This window comes from Scylla paramamosain, chromosome 2, assembly GCF_035594125.1.
Source record: "Scylla paramamosain isolate STU-SP2022 chromosome 2, ASM3559412v1, whole genome shotgun sequence".
NCBI classification, from domain to species: domain Eukaryota; kingdom Metazoa; phylum Arthropoda; class Malacostraca; order Decapoda; family Portunidae; genus Scylla; species Scylla paramamosain.
Window position 1 is genome coordinate 40971817 of NC_087152.1, and position 25000 is coordinate 40996816.

At 41.1% G+C, this 25000-nt stretch overlaps 1 protein-coding gene across 1 annotated transcript in view; it reads left to right on the forward strand.

Annotated features, from left to right (window-relative positions):
• Positions 1 to 25000, forward strand: part of LOC135115224 (putative neural-cadherin 2) — a 111466-nt gene that overhangs the window by 60201 nt on the left and 26265 nt on the right. The window contains exon 3 of the mRNA XM_064031768.1: positions 13596 to 13733. Coding sequence (XP_063887838.1) covers positions 13596 to 13733 — 138 coding nt within the window. The remainder of the gene's footprint in view (positions 1 to 13595; positions 13734 to 25000) is intronic.

Here is a 25000-nt window from a genome sequence, read left to right on the forward strand (position 1 = left end):
ACAAAAAAAGAAAAACCACTCCCAGTCTTCTTTGTGGCCTTTAAAGACGTTCCTCACGTAACAAAGCGTGTAAGAATGCAGCTCTTTGTGTCACAGATTCACAGCTCTTTGTGTCACAGATTCAGTGTTTTGGATGTGGTGGAAATTATTTGAGGTTTCGTGATTTTATTGTTAGCTTAGCAGTTACTTTACATCATCATTAGCAAAACCACTCGTAAGAACACGATTATTTTCTCTGCGGCCTTTGATAAAAACGGTCTTTGTTTTGCCATTTTCAGTTTTTTTTTTTTTATACTATAAATTTGCTCTACCGCAATCTTATTACTATTACTCCACTAAAATTTCAGTTGCCTTTAACATTTTCTAGCGGCGCCATATGACCGCGATATTGCGACCCCTTACCTTTTTTTTCAATCTTTTTTTTTTATTTTCAGTGCTTGGATCACTGAATTTTAAAGAAGTCGTGATGAGATAACAAAGCTTTCAAGAATATGGGTCTTTTTTGGCGGACAATCTGTTATTGGCGTGTCTGAAGATCTTATAATACATAGAAGTCATTGATTTTCCAGTTTCCATTGTTACTATGATCTATATTCTTCTCCCCATAAGCACCATCATTTCATTATCATTCCCTCCTCCATTACCATTACCATCCCCGCCTCCATCTCCATTCCACCGCCACGCCGCTGCTATCACTTTCATCACCACGGTTACCACACCACTCTAAGCCAAAGTCTATTCTCTTTTATTATATTCTGTGTTATTCCATCCTTTTTATTTCCACTCTCACTTTTGTCAGTATGTTATGACTGCAACTCTTCCTATCATTCCGTCACTGCAACTCTACAGATTAATGTTCCTGTTATACCGTCACCCTTGTCACTGTAATATCACTGTAAATTTTATGGCCACTTTTTCTATCACTGTAACTCTCCCGGTCACATTTTCATTGCAGACTTTCGAAGAGTGGGAAGTGGTAAATTAATAGCCTTTCTGTACATTTTCTTATTTTTATTTTTCATCACCAACATCATCATCATTACAAGAAACAAGCCATCACTGTCACTTTTCAGGATCCTAACAGGCTCCAGTTGAAGTAACTGGCAGTTTTCAAAGATATTCATATTGTTTGAGGATTGTTTAATAAGGATTTTGCTTTATTAGTGAAAAAGAACGTTAGACTGATAATCTTGTGGTCTTTCAAAAGTACCCTTACGAGAGAAGCGTCCTCAGTGGAATATTGTCGTGGTGAGTACTAAGGAGGCTCGCGTATTCCAGTGATCAATGGAGTAAAGCCAGACATGGCCAACCGTCTTGACAGGTTCATTGAGAGCAATCAGACCAGATGTGTTCCTCTGCTGGGCCGCCTTAAGCTACCGTGGTGTGGTGTTGACTTAATCCCTCCCTCCCCAGCCCTCAACCTTGGCCCCACCATTTCCCAGTGACACACGCAGCCCACACAGTTCAGTGGGGAGTGTGTACGGAGGCGTTTAGTTTGTTGTGAAGTAATAGAGGCTGAGGATGATGATGATGATGATGATGATGATGATGATGATGATGAGAATGGTTCATGCAAGAAAAATAGATAAATAGATAAATTAATGAAATAATTATAATAGTAGTCAGTAGTAATTGTTATTGTAGTAGTAGTAGTAGTAGTAGTAATAATGATGATAATAATAACTAATAATAATAATAATAATAATAATAATAATAATAATAATAATAATAATAATAATAATAATAATAATAATAATATTATTATTATTATTATTATTATTATTATTATTATTATTATTATTATTATTATCCACCTTATGAGCGGCTTTTCTTTTATTAATTTGTTTTATTGTTTATTGATTAATTTAATTCCATTATATTTTATTTATCTATTTTTATTTATATGTTTATCTTTCTTTTTATTTTTTTTATTATTTTTGTCCTTGCCCAGTATTCCAAATACGTAAATATAATCAATTCTCAGTTTGTCAGATTGTGAGAAACTAAACACTCTGAAACGGAGGAAACTCAAGTACTTTTTGTTTAACTGTGTTGTCAGTAAACTAAACTTGGAACTTGTCAATTCAGCTCTCTCTCTCTCTCTCTCTCTCTCTCTCTCTCTCTCTCTCTCTCTCTCTCTCTCTCTCTCTCTCTCTCTCTCTCTCTCTCTCTCTCTCTCTCTTACCCCGTCCACAAAATGGTAGAAAATATGAGAAATACGTCAATAAACATGAGAAAAACAGGAAATATCTCGTTATATCTCACTTGAACGATGGCAATCAAAGTTCTTGTATCATTATTAACATTATTAAACACTATGAACATTATGAAACTGGCATCATTTTCACTCATTAAGGATCAGAATAAATACATACTAATTCTCGAACTTTTGAGCTCTCTATTTAATCCAAGTCACGTCTTAAAATTTCTCAGTTTTATCAAGTTGTCCTGCCTGAGTCATGTCCTTTAAGTCTTGTATCTTTATCATTATTATGGAATGAAGTGCTTATAGTCATTGAGGATGAGGACAAATATGTATTAATTCCTGAGCTCTTATTACAGATCATGTGTATCACGTATTGCGGATTCCGTATTGCCGTTATGAACTGGACGTTGTTCTTTATTCAGTGACGTGAAGAGGAATAATATAACACCAGTAAGAAACTTTTAACTTTCCCGGGCAAAGTTTAAACATGTGAAGAGCATTCATTTCTTAGAGAGGCGGACGATTCATGGCGGTATTAAAGTGTCTTGGAGGTAAAGAGTTTAGCATTACTTACACAAGAACATTAGAGCTTAGAAAAATAAGGGAAGCTGCAAGAATCCATCAAGCCTACACGTGGCAGTGCTTGTATAAAATGTTTCGCTATTTCCACCTGTTATCACCATTCATAAACTGTTCTAATGTTCTTTTAAAATTTCCAATCGATTCGACACTAACATCCCGACTACTGAATCTATCCCAGTCTTTCCCAGTTTAAGACCCAATTTCTTCCAGTCTCTTTTTTATATCTAACTTTATTACGCTTGAACCCGTTATTTCTTATCCAGTCCCCGTCACTGACCCTGTGGATTCTGTGTCACACTTGTTTTATCCCTCATATCTCTGTAAGACTGCCATCAGATCCCCTCTTAGATCCGGGTGTTATGGTGAAAGGGCAGGTTGAGACTCGTAGCCTACAAACAAGACTGAGGGTGACAGGTGGAAATAAGCAGGTGATAGGTGGAAATAAGCAGGTGATAGGTGGAAATATGTATATATGTTTCATACAGGGACTGCCACTTGTTGGCCTGACGGTCTCTTGCAAGTTATGTTTTTTAGAAATGAGCGGGAACAGGATCAAACAGGTCAGTGTATCAAGGCATAAGTTTAAGGACTTGTACTGCAGATGTAAAGTTTTAATAGATATTTAGCAGAGAATGATAGTTTGTATTAATAAAACTGCTGTTCCCCTGTGTTAAATTATTACATTCTTGTGAACTTCCATTTTTACTTGCTTGTTCACGTACCCCAGGATTCTCAGATGGCCTCTTGACACAGTGCTCGTCTCGCTGGCTAAAGATTGCGAGTTCGATCTAGTGAAGTAAGTTTATCGGTGGGAGAAGTAGCGCTCTCTAATAATGTCAAATAAAGATGGAGACCAGGGTTGGAATACACTACGTCTTTAATGAAACGTTTCAAAACCTAAATGTTTCATCGTCAGGGAGACTCCGAAACGCTGCATTAAGGATGTATGAGTATATTCCAACGTTGGTCTTGATCTTCATTCTGAATCTGCGCTTTCCACGCTCGAAAACTGCATATGTATTGGATGTTAGCAGAAGTCTTTATTATCCTTCAGTCGTGGTGCCATGGCTGCTAATTTATTCAATTACTTCTTAAGGCGTTCCTTGAAACTAATAATGATCGTCTCTCTAATCTTATCTGTTACCACCACTGACAACAACAACAACAACAACAACAACAACAACAACAACAACACTTAACATTATCATAACCACATTCACTACCACATACAGAACACAATCAAATTCGTATCGCCTCTCAACTTTCACGCAACATCACCACCATTATCATCACCATCATCATCACCATTATTATCACCTTCCCTCATGACAAACCCTCAAGCCCTTCACCTAAAAAAAAAAAAAAGATATAAAAAACTTTCTTCTTTCCTTCGATCGCAAGTCATCTCAAAAACTTTCCATCTCATCTGAGCCTCTTTCTATCTGCCCTGCTTTCCTTTCACGACCACCACCACCACCACTACCAGTACCACCACCCTTCGTAATCCACTATGCATCCTCGCAGTTCTCTTCACTCTCCTCTCTCTCTATCTCTCATTCTCTCTCCCTCGCTTCCTCTCCTTCTGGTACTCTTCCCTCGCTAGCTGGCACCCTTTGCTTCATTTCCTATCATCCATCCCACTTCGCTTCCTCTCCTCCTCTCCCGCTCTTCCATAACCCTCTCCTCTCACACGGCCATCTCATTCCTACCTCTTATCTTCACCTCATAAACCCCCCCCTCCTTCTCCTCTTCCTCTTCCTCCTCCTCCTCCTCCTCCTCCTCCTCCTCCTGTTCCTCCTCCTCCTCCTCCTCCGCCTCCTGCTACTTCTTCCCTCAGCTCTTATCTCATCACGTCCTCCTCCTCCTCCTCCTCCTCCTCCTCCTCCTCCTCCTCCTCCTCCTACTTCATTTTCCCCCTGATCCTCCCCTTCATCCATTTCCCTCCTCCCCACTTCCTTCATCGCCCGCGTCCTCCATCTCTCTCCCTTCTCTCCCTTCCTTCTTTATCTCTCTCTCTCTCTCTCTCCTCTCTCTCTCTCTCTCTCTCTCTCTCTCTCTCTCTCTCTCTCTCTCTCTCTCTCTCTCTCTCTCTCTCTCTCTCTCTATCCCGGCTACCCTCGACGCCCATGTCTCCTTCCCCTATCAGATCCTTGCATTTTAGAAAATTCTTTTAAGATTCCCAGGAACTTTTCTTTTAAAATTCTCTCTCTCTCTCTCTCTCTCTCTCTCTCTCTCTCTCTCTCTCTCTCTCTCTCTCTCGTACGATGAATTTTCTCTTATTTAATCATTTTTCTCTTATTCCACCCCATATTATGTTGTGTTCGTATTTTTTCCTTTCCTTATTCGCAATTCTCTCTCTCTCTCTCTCTCTCTCTCTCTCTCTCTCTCTCTCTCTCTCTCTCTCTCTCTCTCTCTCTCTCTCTCTCTCTCTCTCTCTGTCTCGGCACCAGCAGCTGTCTTTATCACGGCAGGCAGGAAATAAAGACAAACCCCCACATTAGATGCTGCCACTTTCCCTCCCTCCTTTGTTATCTTCTTTTGAGGCATCGCGGACACAGCCAGGAATTAGCTACGGTGTTCCTCGCGGCCGTCAGTCTTTGTCTTTTTGCCATAGTAAAGAAAGAAGAGAAATATATATATACGTTATTTTTTTCTCTTTATCATTGGGATACTAATTGTGTTTTGTTTGTTTATTTTATTTTATTTATTTTTCTTTTTTACGTTTGAATTGTTGGGATATTTATTTGTTTATTTATTTTTATTTATTTTTTTTTTTTTTTTAATGGTGTGTTGCGAAAAGTTGGATTCGTTTTAAAACTGGTATATTCCTGCAGCCACGAACCGACTATAGGTAGGAACATAAGACAAGAATATAGTGAAGGTTGCAAGAAGCCATCAAGCCTACACGTGGCAGTCCCTATATGAAACTTACCTACCTATTTCCACCTATAATCCCCATCCATAAATTCATATAATCTTCTTTTAAAGCTCCCTAATGACTCACCGCTAACAACCTGATTAATGAGTCTATTCCATTCATCTACCACTCTATTTGAGAAGCAATTCCGTCCCATCGTTATGAAATCTAACTTCACTAAGCTTCAACCCATTATTCTTAGTCCTGTCCTGATTGATGATCTTTAGAATTTTGTTTGTCATCCTTGTTATATCCCTTTTACCACTTAAAGTCCTCTATTAGGCTCTCTCTTAACCTACGCCTCCCTAAGGAATAAGTTTAATTAAGAGCTTCAGTCTCCTTTCGTAAGCAATACATCTCATTCCTTGTATCCTGTTAGTCATTCTCCTTTGTACTGATTTTAATACACTTTCATATATCCTTCATGTAATGCGGGCATCAGAACTCTACAGCATAATCTAAATGATGTCTAACCGGTGCCAGATTTAACTTTAATATTACTTCGTGACTTTTTCTGTTAATGCTACACTCTTACCATTTAAAAAGCTGATTATTTAAACGTTAATTCCCTGCCTTCTTTCAAACAGTAATGGTTCACTCACGGTCAGATGGAAGAAGTGTAGCAGTTTCAAATCTGATGTGTTTTTTTGAAATCTGTAGTATTATCATAGGTGAAAAATAAAGGGAAAGTAGAAGTATACGTATATACATTAATATTTCACGTATACTAGGCAGTTTTTTTTTTTCTATTTTACACTTGAATTGTTCCGAAATATCAGTCTTTTCTTTCATAATTCCTGGTGAAAAATAGAAATATATCCTACATTCATACTCGATTTAATTAAAGGAAGTTAATAACAGTGTTTATTTCACTCTTGAATTATTGAAGCTTTCAGTGACTTTCTATACAAATCCTGGCAAAAGAAATGCAATCAGTCCATCCTACATTAATATCTGACGTAACGATTCCAGGAAGCTAGTGATGATGAGTCAATAGTGAAATTAATTTGATCGTACGGTGAGCAAATTACTATACAATGGCTGTGTGTTAAGCTCCTGTAATTGACGGCTGATTAAGCAACGATCATGCGTGAGTGTCAGGTAATTAGCGGGCCGGACGTGAGGCTAATAAGGTAGTGTGGACAAACCAGCAGTCGCGTGTTAAGGCACAGTGGGGGCCTGACACGCAACGCGGGTTTGGATAAGAGTGGGCGGGGGAAGAAGAGGAAAAAAAAGGGAAAGTAGAGTTTAATAAGAGTGGAGTTAAGTTAATACTGGCACCGTGATGAGGGCACACACACACACACACACACACACACACACACACACACACACACACACACACACACACACACACACACACACACACACACACACACACACACACACACACACACACACACGGCACCTGACACGCAACAAGGTTTAGAAAAAAATATTGACAGTTGAACAAAGATAAGCATAGAAGTAAAGCTTCATTGAAAATAAGCACAGTGATAAAGCTACACACACACACACACACACACACACACACACACACACACACACACACACACACACACACACACACACACACACACACACACACACACACACACACACACACAAATATAAGAATGTAAAGCGTAAACTATATTTTTCTTAATAGTTTTGAAGCAAGTTAATGGATATTTCCTCTCCGCCTTTTACTGATTTTTCTACTTTTCTATTTTCTTCTATTTTTTTTTTTATTGAGTTCATTTATTCTATTTATTTACTTTATCTTTTTATATTTAATTTTTGTTTGATTATTCATTTTTATTATTCATCTTATCCATCTATTTTTATTTACATTTTTTTTTTTTTTTTTTACTAGCACGTTTGGTCGATCTCGTTCACACCTAAAAATTCCGCAAAACTCCACCTTTTCCTTCCTTCCTCCCGTGTAGTCCTGCGCCCCTGTACACTTGACTCACAGGTGGTAATTATCAGCTTCCTCCGTGCTCTAGTTTTGCTCGTACCTTGTCTGGGAGAAATTAATTTGCCTTCTTTTTTCCTCGCTTTTGTTCAACTTTCTGCAGCATCCCAGTTCTTTCTTTACTCGCATGTGTGTGTGTGTGTGTGTGTGTGTGTGTGTGTGTGTGTGTGTGTGTGTGTGTGTGTGTATGTGTGTATTTTTCTTCTTTTATGGGTATATTTCTTCTTGGTCTGTTTTCCTTGTTTGTGTAACCACCATTAATAATACCATCATCGTCATCATCATCATCATCGTCATCATCATCATTGTCACTATAGTCATCATCATCATCATCACAACCACTACATCACAATCACTAATATTATCATCACCATTAATATTGTCATCATCACCAAAGTAATAATCATCATCGTCACCACCACCATCACCACCACCACCATCAAAACAACAACAACAACAACAACAGCAACAACAACAACAACAACACATCACAAGAAGATTAAACCCTATCAATCCTGACGTACTATTTCAAGGCATCTAAAAATACACACACATATTTAAACGAACGAACGAAAGAAAGATAAGAAAAAAAAATCACTATCTGAGCGTAAAATGTGTCTCACCATCAGGATCTCCGGAGCGTAAGCGATTCCCTTTGTGATAGTGAAGTAAATATCCCTCCTTTTTTCCCGCCCTATTTGGTCTTCCTCTTTTGTGTGTTTGATTTTCCAGAGCGTGCTGCTGTTTGAGGGGAATCGCAGGACGAGGGGAAGAAGGAGAGAGATTGAGAGATTGGCACGAGGGAAAAGGAGGGAAGCGAAGGAACAGTTTAAGAATATGGAAAGGACAGAGGCTTTCGAGAGGGAGAGAATAAGAATATGGAAAAAAGAAAGAGAGAAAAGGAAAGAAGGAAACGGAAAGCATATGGAAGAAGGGAGACAAGAAAGAAGGAGGGAAATGAAGGAGAAAGTTATAAGGATATGGAAAGGAGAGAGAAGAAGGAAGAGAGAAAGAAAGGGACACGAGAGGAAGAGAATAGGGATTCTGAAGAAGGGAGAAAGGAGGAAGAGGGGGAGAAGGAAATAGAAGGGGAGAGAAAAATAGATATAGATGGATGTAGGAAGAAAAGGAGGGAGGGAGGGAGGGAAGGAGGGAAGGCGAAAATGAAAGGTATAAGGATAGGGAGGAAGGAAGAGAGGAAAGGAGGGAATAGGAAAGGAAAGGGATAAAGATACGAAAGAAGGAAAGGAAGAAGAAAGAAGGAAAGAAATAGAAGAGGAAAGGAATAAGGATATGGAAGAAGGAAGGATGGGAGAGAAGAGGAAGGAATACGAGAAAGGAATATGGTATGGAAGAAGAGAGGGAGGGAGGGAGGGAGGGAGGGAAGGAAGGAGGAAGGGAGGGAGGGAGTCAATACCGCCGCTCGCCCGAAAAACAATGAACCTCATCAGGGAGCAGAAATAAAAAAAATGAAAGAAAAAAGAAAAAAAAAGAGAAAAAAAAAGGACTCCAAGGAGAGAAAGAAACGAAAGTTGGTCATTTCTGGTGCAAAAGTCACGAAGGTTCTACATTACTCCTCCTCCTCCTCCTCCTCCTCCTCCTCCTCCTCCTCCTCCTCCTCCTCCTCCTCCTCCTCCTATTCCTCCACCTCTTTTACTTCTTTCTTATACACTGCCGCTTCCTCATCATCTCTATTACTTTTCTCCTCCTCCTGCTCTATCTCCTCCCTCCCCACCTCCTCCCCTTCCTCCTCCTCCTCCTCCTCCTCCTGCTCCTCCTCCTCCTCCTCCTCCTCTTCACGATCCACCAGGCAGAAAATTCAACCTTACGACCACGTGGGAGGGAGGAAGAGGAGGAGGGAGGAAGATGACCACGTAGGCAGAGAGGGAGGGAGAGAGGGAGGGGAGGGAGTCAGAATTACGACTGGTAATCATTATTTTCCCCTTAACCTTTATCATCTTCCTGCCCGCCTGTCCTGCACCGCCCGTTCCTCCTCGTACTCCTCCTCCTCCTCCTCTTCCCCCTCCCAGCCTGCCCGTGCGATGAAGAAAGGCTGCTGGTTCACTTATTGCAGTATTTAGGTGCTTGTAATGGCTCGTGCAGGGATGTAATGTGTTGGTGTGGCAGTGTGTTCTCGGTTTCCTGTGTTGTCACGCGCGCTGTGCTTGAGTGTGTGTGTGAGTGTGGATGGGTTGGTGGGTGGCGGTGGGGAGGGCACAGGAGGTTGGAAGGGGACGTGTTGTGATTCTTAGGGAGTTTCAAAAGGTACGTGAGTTTCATAGGAAGATGAGAAGTAATTTTTTTTTTTTTTTTCTTAGCTACGTGGCTGATTGCTTATTTTTATTTTTTTTTTTCTGTTCCCTTCATATTCCTTTTCTTTTTTATATACTGTGCAATGACAAGTCGTTGTTTTTTTTTTCTCTTCTTAGTTCCTTAAGTACGTGGAAATACTTACTTTTTTTTTCGGTTCCTTTCATGTTCTTTTTTTGTAATATTATTTGCTACGTCAACTCTTTTTTTTCTTTCTTAGTCCCTTAGATATGTGGAAGATTTCTACTTTTTTTTCTATTCCCTACATCTTCTTCTTACATATATTTACTCTGCTACGTCAACTCTTTTTCTTATTTCCTATTTATTGTTAGATTCTAGGGCAGCAGAAAGTTTCACATAAGAGTACAAGTTACAAGGGAGTCATACAAAACTGAACTACCTAGAAGATTCCTATTTTTTTTTCCTTCATTTCCCTTTTCTTTTCAAGTACTTTGGTATGCCAACTCTTTCTCCCTTCTTGTGTTCTATTTATTGCTACTGAGCCTTCACATACGAGCGCAAGTTGTAAGGGAGCATCGCGTAGTGATGGAGGTAGAAACGAGAGGATTATTTTTATGGGGAGTAACTTTTCACGGGTCACATTCCCCCGCGGTGCTTTGGCTGTCCTGCTCCGGCGGGCTGTGGCGGCGGTGGTATTAAGGGAGGACTTACGTTCATTACTCTGCCCACACCTCCTTTGCTATTCTTTTATCGGCTACTTATGTGCAAGAGAGCTGGAATTAAGAGGGCTATTTCTTTATACACTCTATAGACTATATGATATTTGAAATGTAACGTGTATACACCACAGTATTACTATGGCAGACACCAGCTACTAAGTGTATTTAGGTCGAAAATATCTCAGTTTTACTTTAGCCCGGTGGTGCGAAGCGTGTGACATCACGATGGGGTGCTGCTTTGTATGTTGCGTTACGGTACATTCTAATGTTGTTGTTTTTTTTTTCTCCATCAAATAAATGTTTTACAGAACTGCTTGAATCTGATCACTTCAGTTCCCAGAGATTTGTTTTTTACACAGCCCAGTACACGAGAAACATTCCAGCGATGGCAAGCATTTCATGTCTACGTAGCACAAATGTAATCATGGAATTCCTGTTAATTTCCGTACATTTGTTGAATGAATTACATTACTGCAGAGATGGTTCCTGACAGAGGAGCTGCGTCAGAATCCTGACTGTTCTATTGTGTGAACATTTGCCTACTCATCTTTGAATAATCAAGTTTGGTCTCCACACTTTGATTTATGTTTGTTAGTATTTATACTTACACATTTGGCTCCGTGAAATTCTAAAAACAAAGAAAAATAAATATGTTGCAAACGTCTGCACTGAAGAGCAGACAGCACACCTCTGTTTTGTCAATATTTTGAAAACTCCTTGCTGCCACTTTTCATCATCCTCCCCTTCTCCATGATTTGATCTCAGACACCTCGCCCTCTCACGATCGCCTGGCCTTCCACGATGGCGAGGAACACAGGGAGGCTTTCCATCGCGAGGCAGAGCCGTGCACTGAACAGTTCCCGCTGCTGCCCTTGCCTCGCCTTCGCAGTGCTGACCGAAGAGACATCTTGGGCCAGTGCTGGCTGCCCGATGACGTCATTGATCTGGTGCAGGAAATATTACAAAGACGTTTTTCCGGAGACTAGCGGCCTGTACGCCTGCGGCGCCGCCTTTACCATGCCGCCGCTGCAGCTCGGTGCCACGTCTCCTTTCCTGCAAGTGGTGAACCGCTCAGCGCCGCAGCGCCTTCACTCCATGGCAGACTATGGCCGTCAGGCTGGTACCCACTGGCTGCTGCTGTCATCTTACGGCGCGGGGCGCAGCGGCCAGCTGGCGGTGTACGATTCCATGTACAACAGCCTATACGCCTGCACAACTGCACCAGTGGAGCAGCTGCAGGAGCTGTACGCGCCGCCACCAGCCGCCATAATGCGGCCTGTGCAGCAGCAGAATGATGGCCACAGCTGCGGCCTGTTCGCACTGGCTTTCGCCTTCAGCATAGCAGTGGGGCAAGACCCGTGCACCGTGCGCTACGATCGGGCCAGCATGGCGCCGCACCTGGTAAGGTGCCTCGAGCAGGGCGTGGTGGAGCCCTTCCCCTCCATGCCTGAGGGAAGAGGCCGCTGAGGAGATGCGCGTCACCTAACACAGTATTCACAGGAGTGATTTCTTATTATCAAGAACATTAAATTTACTCCAACAGAAGAACGATAATGACTGAGCATTTGTATTAGTAGTAGCAGTGGTGGAGGGGGTGTTGCTGGTAGTGGATGTAATAGTATGAAAGGAGAAGAATGAGTGAAATCAGCAGCAGAAGCAGTAGCACTAATATTAACAGTAGTAATGATGGTGAAGTAGTAGTAGTAGTAGTAGTAGTAGTAGTAGTAGTAGTAGTAGTAGTAGTAGTAGTAGCAGCAATAGATTTTAATTTTTCGCAGAACTAAACTCACACAACACAAACCGTAGTCGCGAGAAAAGCGTGCATTTCTTCAATAATTCCTGGCCGAGAGAGAATAAAGGGACGAAAGTTTGCACCGGCGAGGGATAGTGAAGGTTCCTCGCACGACGGAATAAATCGATGAGTGATTGAGGACTCAGCTGGAGGGAGGCAGTAAGAAGGAGCACTTTGAATTGTTTTGAGCACCGAAAAAGGAGGACGGCGGAAAGGACGGACGAGGAATGAGGAAGCCGAGGAGGAAATAATGAAAAACTCAGCGGCGGAGGAAGGGAAAGAGGGAAAGAATTGCAACAGACGAGGTGTATGTAGGAAGGAAGGAAGAAAGAAGTGAGACGGCTGGCATGTGTGAGAGCCTGATTCTGGGAAAGGAAATAAGGAAGAGACACAATAGACGTGAAGGAAGGCGGAAAAAAAGAAAGTGGAGGCGTAAATGAGATGAGACAAAAGGGGTGCGAAGAAGGGGAAGAATAGAAGAGAAGCAAGGACAGGTAGGGAGAGAAAGGGAAAGAAACACTTCAAACTCGTGGAAGAGAAAGGAGAAGCGAAGAGAGAAGGAGCAGGAGAGAAGAGCAAGGGAGACAGAGAGAGAGAGAGAGAGAGAGAGAGAGAGAGAGGGAAGAGAAAGGCGAAGTGACAAGGACATACTGCCTCTCCATCAGCGGACGATGTAAAGAGAGAGAGAGAGAGAGAGAGAGAGAGAGAGAGAGAGAGAGAGAGAGAGAGAGAGAGAGAGAGAGAGAGAGAGAGAGAGAGAGAGAGAGAGAGAGAGAGAGAGAGAGAACACTAGATATCCATTAGGTGTAAAAGGGAGTGTAGTGAGTGAGTGTTGCCATTTTTTTGTCTTTTCGATTGCTAATTTGCATCACCTGAAACTAATTCTCCCTTTGTGTCTTTGTCCTCTCTCTCTCTCTCTCTCTCTCTCTCTCTCTCTCTCTCTCTCTCTCTCTCTCTCTCTCTCTCTGGTTCTTCCTTCCCCATCTAATTTGCGTATTATTTCCTTCTTGTCTCACTCCTTACTCTTCACATTAACTAACTAACCTCTCTCTCTCTCTCTCTCTCTCTCTCTCTCTCTCTCTCTCTCTCTCTCTCTCTCTCTCTCTCTCTCTCTCTCTCTCTCTCTCTCTCTCTCTCTCTCTCTCTCTCAGCCACCAGACTTCTCTCCAGCCCCTCTGATGAGATGCTCACGTTCTCGAGGACTCAATACTGTGTGGACATCCCTGAGTCCTCGCCGCTCGCCTCCACCGTCATCCACGCCTCCGCCATCCACCACCCCGCCCACCAAGGTTAGTACTCATCCACTGTTATTCACCATCTCATTCAGCCATTCAACCACTGCCATCATCCACTGTCTTAAATTTTTCACTTATTTATTTATTTTTTTTTTTTTTTTCCTCCTCGTCGCTGTCATAACCATCTGAACTACTTCCACTGTTCCCATTAGTGTGATTACTCCTATTACTATCTCTGCCGATGTTGTTAGTGGGTTTACTTCTGCTACTGCTACTGCTGCTGTTGCTGCTCCTACTACTATTATTATTATTGATACTGCTGCTACTATTACTGTGTTTATTACGATAATGATGATGATGATGATGATGATGATGATGGTAGTAATAATAATACCACAGGTCTCACTATTAGAAGTCACCATCACAACCCTCATTGTCATCACCACTTCACCATTACCATATCAAACCTCCTTCAGGGCGTCCAGCCATTCCTGCCACCACCACCACCACCACCATCACCAAAACACTGCCACCATCACCAAAACAACTGTCACCACCATCTGCATCGCTAGCAGTCCCCGTAACTTGTTGCCACTACCACCACCACCACCACCACCACAAACAACAATAACGACAGCTGAGCAACAACAATATCAGTCTCGGAATAAACTAGTATCTCTTATTTCGTTTTTTTTTTTTTTTCGTCAATTTAGGGATGTTTTTCGTTCATTTGCATATATTTTTTTTTATTTCTTGTTCACTCAGGAATATCTCTCGTTCACTCGTTCAGTTGGAAAAAAAAGTTTCGTTCACGTGAGAATATTTTTCGTTCAGTTTTGGTACGTTTCAGTTTATTTGTTTATTTATTTATTTATTTATTTATTTGTTTATTTATTTATTTATTTGTCTGTTTATTTATTCATTTATTTTTCAGCCACATCCTAACATGATTTTCTTTCACATTTGCTTATTGTTTTAGTACTGCGACTTTTGTTTCTTTTATTTATTTTAGATTTATTTATTTGTTTTATTTTTTTTTATTTATTTATTTATTTTTTTACTCTTGTTTAAGTGTAGTTATTTCTTAGCACTACTGAACTTGTTGATGTTACCTCTTCTTCTGACAGACGAGAAGGAAAACTTACGACCTTCACAGACATCTTCTTTATAACAACTTTTTTAATGCGTCTTCTTTACATAAGTGCCCCATAAAGTCATCTCGGTGGAACATACGAACACAACAAAGTAAGAGAGGCTGCTAGAAGTCGTCAGGCTTACACGTGGCACTCCATGTATAAAGCACGCCTTCCTATTTACATTTATCATTCTTATCCATATATATATTTTTTTTTCTAATCTCCTTTTAAAACTCACTATGGATTATAGAAATGAGAAGAAAAACTAGATCACAATATACAGTAAACTTAACTTCTTTCTTTATTCCAATGCTTCTGACTTTTAAGGTATATTTTGTGTTTTGCTTTTTTCTGCTTTTTTTTTTTTTTAACTTTTTCTCGGTGGAAGTGAGAAAGAGATCTAGATTACAATATACAATTTACAGCAAACCAACCTGGCCACGTCTTTTGATTCCAATATTTCTGACTGCTTGAGGAAGTGAAATATGCAGGTTTTCTTCCTCTTCTTCTTCTTCTTCTTCTTCTTCTTCTTCTTCTTCTTCTTCTTCTTCTTCTTCTTCTTCTTCTTCTTCTTCTTCTTCTTCTTCTTTTTCCCATGGCCTCTCTCCCTGTCACATAAAAAATCGTAAAAGATCTTCCCGTGAAAATTTCCAGTGTTTCAGAACTCAAATATATCTTACAGCGTCACGTACATCTATCTATATACCAAGCCGGCAATCCCAGACAGGGCGGCCCAGACAAAGCACACGCACTCACACACACACATCCTTCACACTCTTAGTCCCGTCCGCTCCTGGTGGAAAGGGACAGTCTAGTGGACGACCCTTATTGCACCTCAGGAGCTTAGACATAACAGGGACTGAGAATACGGCCACTGCATTCCCTGTATGTCGTAAGAGTTAACTAAGATGGACTGAGAGAGGGAGCTAGGAACCCTCTTCTCTGTATCTGCTTACTAACAAAATAAAGCATTGAATCACATACACACTACATAAAATAATATATTCATGACATAACTGATAATTAATTTTCTTAAGTGCATCATAAAGTTTTTTGGAAGCAAAGTAGCGAGAGAGACAATGAAAACCACCCCATTAAACTTACTCCTGGATATTAATCTTCAGCTTTCTAACCCAAGTTGGTAACAAAATCACATATAATAAAACGACTAATTAATTTTCTCAAGTACCTCATAAAACTCGGAGTGAAAGAGGAAGAAAACGGAGACTATGTAACAATAGAAAGCTGCGACCAAACCTTGAACAAACATTTCATGGCAAAAATACAAAAAAAAAAAAAAAAAAAATCGGAGAAAAGAAAAGAAAAGAGTAAGAAAAGAACCATCCAAAAGAATTTATTGACCTGCCACAAGAGGTCAAGGGCACGAAAACACGTAAAAGCAACTGGAGGAGGAAAAATGGGAAGGGGAGAATAGGAAGAGGAGGGTGAGAGAGACAAGGGCAGAAAATAATGTGCGCAAGGGGAAGGGAACGACAGAACAAAAAATGAAACGGAGAATAAAGGAAAAAGAGGATTAGAGAAAGGGGAAGATAAGAAAATAATCTTTGAGTAAAGATGAACAAAAGAAAATAATCATTAGCACTATTTTTTACCTTGCTATAATAATCAAAGAGGAAGAGGAAGGTAAGTAAGAGGAAGAGAAGGAAGAGGAAGAGCTAGGGAGAGGAGAAAATGTAGTACTTATAAATAACTAAAACATTAATCGATAACACACTTGATCTTGTTAGGATAGAACAAGAAATACTATGTTTGATAAAGTTCACATTTCAGAACGAGAGGGGAAGAAACTGGATCCAAAACAAAGTGGTAGATGAATAGAATAGACTCAGTAATCAGATTGTTAGTGGCGAGTCAACAGGGAGCTTTAAAACAAGATTAGACAAATTAATGGATGGGGATGACAAGTGGGTATGTGTAAGCATGTTTTACGAGTATACAGGGACAAATATATGCAAATATATGGATGGGAATGACAGATCGTGATATATATATATAGGCATGTTTGTACAGGGCTTGGTTGCTTCTTATAATATTTTTCCTTATGTTCTTCCGCTTTTTTATTTAGTAAAGAAAGAAAGACGAAAACTACTGAGGAGGAAGATGAAGAGTAAAGAGAGAGAGAGAGAGAGAGAGAGAGAGAGAGAGAGAGAGAGAGAGAGAGAGAGAGAGAGAGAGAGAGAGAGAGAAATACGATTCAATTCACCATATTTACGGAAGAGAAAGAGAAACACGAGAAAAGGATGGACAGGAAAAGACAGGAGCTCAATTAATATACAGGCTGATAAGTAGGAAAGAAATAAAAAAGATGAGAATAAGAGAGACTCAGTACAGAGGAGAGAACAGGAGTGACGGACACAGGAGGGATAGGAATGACACGGTGAGGCGGGACTAAATATAGAGGCTGGCCACAGAAAAATTCATCAGTAGCGGCAATTCAACTTGACTGTATTGAGGCAGAACCAAAGCCAAAGTTTAAATGGACGGAGCGGTGCATTGTGGGACCCATGTTGGTGTACCAAGCTGGACAGAGCAAGGCAGGGAGGGGAGAGGGAGAGAAGAGGGGAGGAGGAATAGAGAGAGAGTTGAGAGGGAGGTTAAGGGGCAAGAGAGGAATGGAGAAACAAGGAAAAGGGAGTTGGATGGGAGAGAAAGAGGAGACGAACGAAGAAACAGGGAGAAGGGAGTTAGAAGGGAGAGAAAGAGGAAAGAGAAGAGAAGGAAAGGGAGTTAAGGAGAGTAAATGGAAAGAAAGGAATGGAGGAGAGGGAACGAAGCTGGAAGGGAGAATAAAGGGAAAAAAAGAGGAGTGGAGGAGAAGAGAGGGAGAGTAAAGAAAAGGAAAAGGGAATTAGGACAGAGAGAGAGAGAGAGAGAGAGAGAGAGAGAGAGAGAGAGAGAGAGAGAGAGAGAGAGAGAGAGAGAAAGAGAGAGAATAATGAAAGAGACATAGGAGGGGGAGGAGGAGGAGGAGAGCAAAGTAGGAAATTGAAGATACTCTATAATGGAATAGGGAAACAGAAAATGCAAAAGAAGAGACAGAAGAAAGAGGACAATGCAATATAAAGAGGAAAAAAAGGAAACAGGAAGGAAGACAAGGGGAAAAGAAAGAGAAGAGGAGGAGGGTGAGTGAACGAAATTACAGGAAAATGGAGGATAAAGAGGGGAAGGAGAGAGAGAGAGAGAGAGAGAGAGAGAGAGAGAGAGAGAGAGAGAGAGAGAGAGAGAGAGAGAGAGAAGGCGGAAAGATTAATAGCGCTCTGGTTAAGAAGAAAAGGAGATAATAATTTAGGAGAAGAAGAGAGAAGGGAAGGAAAAGAAGAAAGAAGAGGGGAGAAGAAGAGAAGAGAAAAAACAGCCCGAGAGAAACACAGAGAGAAAGTGCAAAGAAGAGAAGAAAAAGGAGAGTTATATTACACGAAAAAGATCAAATAAATAAAAAACAAAGAAAAAGGTTTAAACATGAAAAAGAAATAAGGAGAAAACGAAAGAAGGAATTGATTGATTGCCTTGTTTTCTTGTTTGCTTGATTGATTGATTCCTTCTTAGCAAATTGATTTAAAGGCAGAAGTTAAGGAGAGGGAGAGAAGAGAGAAGAGAGATGGAGGGATGGAGGGAAGGAAGGAAGAGGAAGAGGAAGTGAGGGAAGCAAACGAAAGGGAAACAAACCAGAGAGAGAGAGAGAGAGAGAGAGAGAGAGAGAGAGTCGGTGCGTGTGTGTCGAGGCAGAAGGTGGAAGAGGTGAAGCAGCAGCAAGAGGAAGAGGAGGAGGAGGAGGAAGAGGAGGAGGAAGGAAAAAGAAAACACATATACTATTCACACAGGCTGGAATGACAGACAGACACACACCTGCGCCAAAACAAACAGCAGTAAAGAGAGTGATGAACAAACATTGCAACACTACGAAGGGCGGAAGACGAACGATTGGTGAGAGAGAGAGAGAGAGAGAGAGAGAGAGAGAGAGAGAGAGAGAGAGAGAGAGTGAGAGAGAGAGAGAGAGAGAGAAAGTACAGTAAACAAGTATAAATAAAGCTGTGTAGTGAATATATTGAAGCGAAAGAGCAAAGAGGAACAAAAAAAAAGACAAAGGAGTAATCAAGGCAGGGAGAAGCAAATGCATAAACGAACAGGCAAAGAGTGACGAACAAGTGATAAAAAAATAAATATTCATATAGAGATACGTAGATAGACACACGCATTAAAAAAAAAATACAAGATAAAGAATAAAAACAAAAACAAACAAAAAAAACAGAAAACAAAGATTGATCAAAACAGACTTAAAACTGATATCAAGAACACATGATAATATTGACACTACCTACATACATACATACATACATACACACAAACACAGAGAGAGAGAAACAGAGAGAGAGAGAGAGAGAGAGAGAGAGAGAGAGAGAGAGAGAGAGAGAGAGAGAGAGAGAGAGAGAGGGAGGGATTAGGTTGAAAATCACATTAGTAAACCAGAGGGTCGTTAAGCAGGGACAAAATGGAGACGTTGAACAAACTAATCAGTGAAAAAACGAGATAAACGTAAACGCATAAACGCAATATGAGAGAGAGAGAGAGAGAGAGAGAGAGAGAGAGAGAGAGAGAGAGAGAGAGAGAGAGAGAGAGAGAGAGAGAGAGAGAGAGAGAGAGAGAGAGAGAGAGAGGAAATAAACATACAGACGAAAAGATATATGGGTAGACACACTGGTAAGTAGATAGATAGATAGATAGATAGATAGATAGATAGATAGATAGATAGATAGATAGATAGACTGGCAGCAAACAGGCCGAGGGAAACAAACAGAGGGACACACAAGACATACGAACAAATGCACTGATGCAGACAGAATGAAAGAGGTAAACAGACACACAAATCAACACAGGAAGACAGAGACAGACACAGATAGATAGACAGACATACAGATAGATAGACAAACACAGACATATAGATAGATAGAAAAACACAGACGCACAAAAACAAAGACAGATAGACACATAGACATTCAGACACACAGACAAAACAGATAAATAGTAACTAGCAAATTGTGAATATACAGATAAAGTTTAATGAAGGGACAGAACCATTAGACTGATAGACTAACAGATAGGTAGATAGACAGAGGAAGGAATAGACATAGATAGATAAAACGATAGACTGCCGAGCAGAATATAGTGAAAAATCCATTGACGAACAAAAATAGAAAGATAGATTGCAAAGAGAAAGGGAAAAAAAAACGTAACAGTAAAATGGACAGGAAAAATTTTGTGATAGATACACAACAAGGAACTGACACGAAAAGAAAGCAAAAGGCATTTTTCGTATCGATGGAAAAAATCTCTTTCACTTAACAAATACGAAACGGAGATATTTTTTGTTACAGCCTTTTGTCTTCCTATTTGACACTTGCATGTGTTATTCTATGGTGCTTTAAAAATTACCTAGAATTAAGATCTTTGCTGAATCGTGACTCTACTAGGGAAAAATTGCATTGTCATCAATATTATTATCGTATTCCCCTAAAACATTTGTAAAAGTTAAATTTTGAAAAGTGATAAGAATAAACTGCTTCCCAAATGGCGGTAGACGAAGTGAATAAACTCGATAATCAGATTGTTAATGCAGAGTTAATAGGGAAATTTGAGATTATACAAATGAAAGATAGATAGAGGTAGGTATGTTTTATACAGGGACTGTCACGTGTGGGTATGATGACTTCTCTTATGTTCTTATGATTTCAAAGTATCTTTCATGTTTTATTTTCACTAGTGCATTGTCTCCATCATGTCCTAAAAACAAAATCAATATTGATACTTTAATGTGTAACACAAAGGTGATAAACTCAACAGCTTTTCTAAACTTTCACCTCAGGAAAATATTTGTAAAGTCTTGATTTCCACTGTAACTATTAACTTATCATCCGTTCATGTCTTGTGTTTTACTTTTGTTCGTCACTCTAATGTTTCTTCTTGGCTTTCCGAGCTCCCAACCCTTTTTACTGTATCTCCTTCTTGGGTATTTTCTTAACTATATCCTAACACAAATAAACACTTTTGAAACTTTTCTTTTATATTCATCCAGGGATTTTCCTGTCCGCATTCAACACAAGGGAAGAAGTAGATATCCATTTTCTTCACCTCGTCCCTTCACAGTACACAGCCGCGAGGCGCAGCAGACTGACTTGCGAGACCGAAAACCCCAAGGAATAAAGAGAAATTTTGTATAAGACACTGATAAGTTTTCTCCCTCCATGCCTTGTGACACATGGAGCGAGATATGTCTCTGAGAAAGCTGAATGCATCTTTCCTCCTTTTCCTCCTCCACCTCCTCCTCCTCCTCCTCCTCCTCCTCCTCCTCCTCCTCCTCCTCCTCCTCTCCTACCCTCTGATATCCTATCCCTCCTCCTCTTCTTCCTCCTTTTTCCACTCCTCTGCATGCTCTTTCGACGTTACTCTGTACCTCCTTACTCTGATCCTCTTCTTCCTCCTTCTCCTCCTCCTCCTCCTTCTCCTTCTCCCCTCCCCCTGCAGCGTCTTTGCGTGGCATTATCTTTTCACTGTCGTGCTCTGCGGAGGGTGTGAAATGCGCCTTCCCGGCTGACAAAGACATCTCGCCTCCCTCATGCACACTTCTCAGATGGACAGGCGGTGGTGGTGGTGGTGGTGGTCATAGAGTGTTTCCCCGTCACGTATCGAGTTTGTGTGTAGCTTATGGACTCTGTCTGGTCGGGAGGGGTGTGTGTGTGTGTGTGTGTGTGTGTGTGTGTGTGTGTGTGTGTGTGTGTGTGCGTGTGGGTGGATGGTTGGGTGGTTGCTTGTTCTTGATTTTTTTTTCTTACAGTTGTTTCTTCATACTTCGTTTTCTTTTTTCTTTCTTTTTTTTTTGGTCTTTTTTCTTTTCTTCCTAGTAGTAATAGTAAACTAGTAGTAGTAGTAGTTGTTGTTGTTGTTGTAATAGTTCTCCTTTCCCTTCTTTATTCCTTGTTCAGTAGTGTCACTTATGTCTCCACTGGCAATGTCAAAACATGATGGTGCATAATGATAGCATGTACATATACACTCAATGATCATCAAAGAAGGAAGAGAGAGAAGAGAGGACAGTCATAATGTTAGTTGTAATAATTATGACAGTGAACAGCAGGTGCGTTATTGTTGTTGTTATTGTTATTGTGGATATTTTCGTTGTTGTTGTTGTTGTTGTTCTTGTAGTAGTAAAAGTAGTAGTAGTAGCAGTAGTAGTAGTGGTAGTAGTAGAGGTAGTAATAATAGTAGCAGCAGCAACAGCAACAGCAGCAGCAGCAACAGCATAACTAGTGAAGCTTTATGAAGTACCGGAAGCATTCCATAGTGCTGAGTAGCAGCTGGGCAAATACAAAAACAAAATCAGACACTAGATCGAAGTAAATAGACGAATACTGTTTTGTGTTGACTCTTCCAGTGGCTGGAGGGAGACTGCCGAGTCATAAAATCTTGGTGGCTGATGAAACAGTATAGTTGGGAAAGTTTAGCATGAGCTTAGTATAAACATGGCGCGTTTGATTGTTTTTGGCAGCCTAGATCTCGGTTCGGTAACAGTTTGGGTCTCCCGCAGCGGCGCGTCATTACCCAACGCCATAAGCCACAGCCCACTGTGTACAACTCAGCGTCCGCGTCGCGCCTCATCTGTCGGGAGTTGAAACAGACATTCTGGAGAGAGTTGGATAAACAGAAAGAGACAAAACATGTAAAGGCGACATCTGGAACATGAATGGTGAGAAATTCAGGGCTTTCGAACCAGATGTTGTCAAATGTTGCAAATCGTCTAATGCCTCACGTCACACCTTGACTGCAGAAGTGACGGCGGCAGCACTAGCTCGGCACACGCGACACGGTAATAACGTTACCCAGTTACGATTCGTCTCGCTCCGGTAATGAGCCTCGTTGCAAGGTTGACAGCTGGGAGGGAGACTTGATAATGCATTCAGGCCATCACCCGCTGAGCAGCCTGAAAACACGAGCTGAGCTTGAAGCGAGGCGATTCACCGGAAACCGTAAAAGAGAAAAGAGTCGGAAAAGCTGCTTGCCTTTACGTGAAGGGCCATCTAACTGTCATTCCGCATAGGAAACACATCAGAAAAAGGCCAAAACTTACTCTAGGATAAAACTTTTGACAGGCGCCTGCTTTTAGACACTTAAATAAAAAAAAATATATAATGTGTGTGAGTGACAAAGATCAGCCTAGCCTACAGTGACTGTAGTACTGCAATAGGAATTAAGTTACAGATTCATGATTATCAATATTACGATGCACAGGGGAGGTGAGGCGCAATGATCGGCCTCGCGACACCCGTGAGGCGAGTCTTGCAGAGAGTGTCAGTCAGAACAGTCAGGCGGACAGTCATTGAAGTTTAACACCAATTACCGAATTCCAGGGCGTGGTTACATGACAGCGGCACGAAGCAGGAAGAGAAAGAGGTGTTGCCCAATACATATGACATGGTTATCACTTTACTTAACGCCACATATATAAGTTTTACTAAGCTGATAACAAGGCATCACCTCAGAATCAAATGGTGGAAGAAAGAAGTAGAATTATTCTCTCTCTCTCTCTCTCTCTCTCTCTCTCTCTCTCTCTCTCTCTCTCTCTCTCTCTCTCTCTCTCTCTCTCTCTCTCTCGTTATAAATACGCTCTCCTGCTGATAGGGAGAGAGAGAGAGAAAGAGAGAGAGAGAGAGAGAGAGAGAGAGAGAGAGAGAGAGAGAGAGAGAGAGAGAGAGAGAGAAAGAAGAAGAGAGAGCCTCGGTACTGCTGTGGGCGTAAGAATAAGGCTCAGCGACGTGTTAAGCCGCCCACTTGATACGGGAGGCTAAGAGCAGTGACAGACAGACTCGCCCTCCCGCTGTACTGGGCTTCGTCACTCTTCAGTCGTCACTCGTGCGCACCTCATGTCTTTATGTTACTCTCACTTTCCATATGCGATGAAAAAAAAAAAAAGACACTAAAATAAACAAAATAAATCAAACAATCAAGCACCACAGAACAAATAAATACTATGCACGTCAGTCCCCTCCCAATCCCCATAATTATGTCAATATTGATTATTCTCGTCCCACCCACTCTGTGTGACGTCATCGTGAAGCAGTGTTCCAATGATGACGCAATGTCAATATTTCAGCCTATCAGATATATTTATTTGCTGACTTTTCTCGTCCCAAGTTAGTGTGTTCATGACGCCAGATAGAACACTTTTTTTTTTTTCCAGTAAAAGGGTAATAGCTTCTGTCATTTCCCTCCACGCAAGCACTGGTATATTCAAAACCGATTTTCTTCTTTTCATTCTTTTTCGTTATATTTGTTCAGTATTGGAGCAATTTTTCGTAATACAAGGGGAAGCCTGCAGATGCTGTACGGGGCTGAGAAAGAGAGAGAGTGAGAGAGAGAGAGAGAGAGAGAGAGAGTGCATAAATTACGTGTTTACACACACACACACACACACACACACACACACACATACACACATCAGATGGTACGTGAAAAGCACGTATGTGGAGGAAAGATTGCCCAGACGCCAAGTACATCTCTTCCTTATTGTTCTAACTACTTGTGGTACAGACACTCTCGTCCTTGTGGAACAGAGAAGCAGCCTGCAGCCCTCCACTGTCTGAGCACCCTGGCATGGCAATCTCACGTTGAGCAATTCATATTAGACTGCGAACTTAACATTACAAGCAGACTTTGAACTCAGGACCATATTCTGAAACATTAATTTTCCGCATCGCACCTCCACTACGTTCAAAAGGCTCTAGTTGAAGTGACACGGGTTTTTAAGTGTTTTATTGTTCCAGTGACAGATTACCGAGATTTCTGCATCATTAACAGGATTAACAGTCTTGACAACCAGACTAAACATCTCTGTGGCTTTTGAAAATATTTGAGGTGAGAGAGCGAAGTTTGAGGAGCGCTCTGCCCCGGCGTCATGTGAAGGCTCTTGCGTTGGCGGGCGCTGAGGAATCTTGTGCTCGTAATGGCGCAGGATGGCGTGGCTTCATTATGAATGGCACGGCGGAGTGATGCGAGCGGGGCAGGAAATTACCAAGCCAGTGAAGTAGATTGTGCGTGTGTGTGTGTGTGTGTGTGTGTGTGTGTGTTTGTGTGTGCTATCCGCTTACTATGAATCATTTCGAAGCTTCTCGCAGT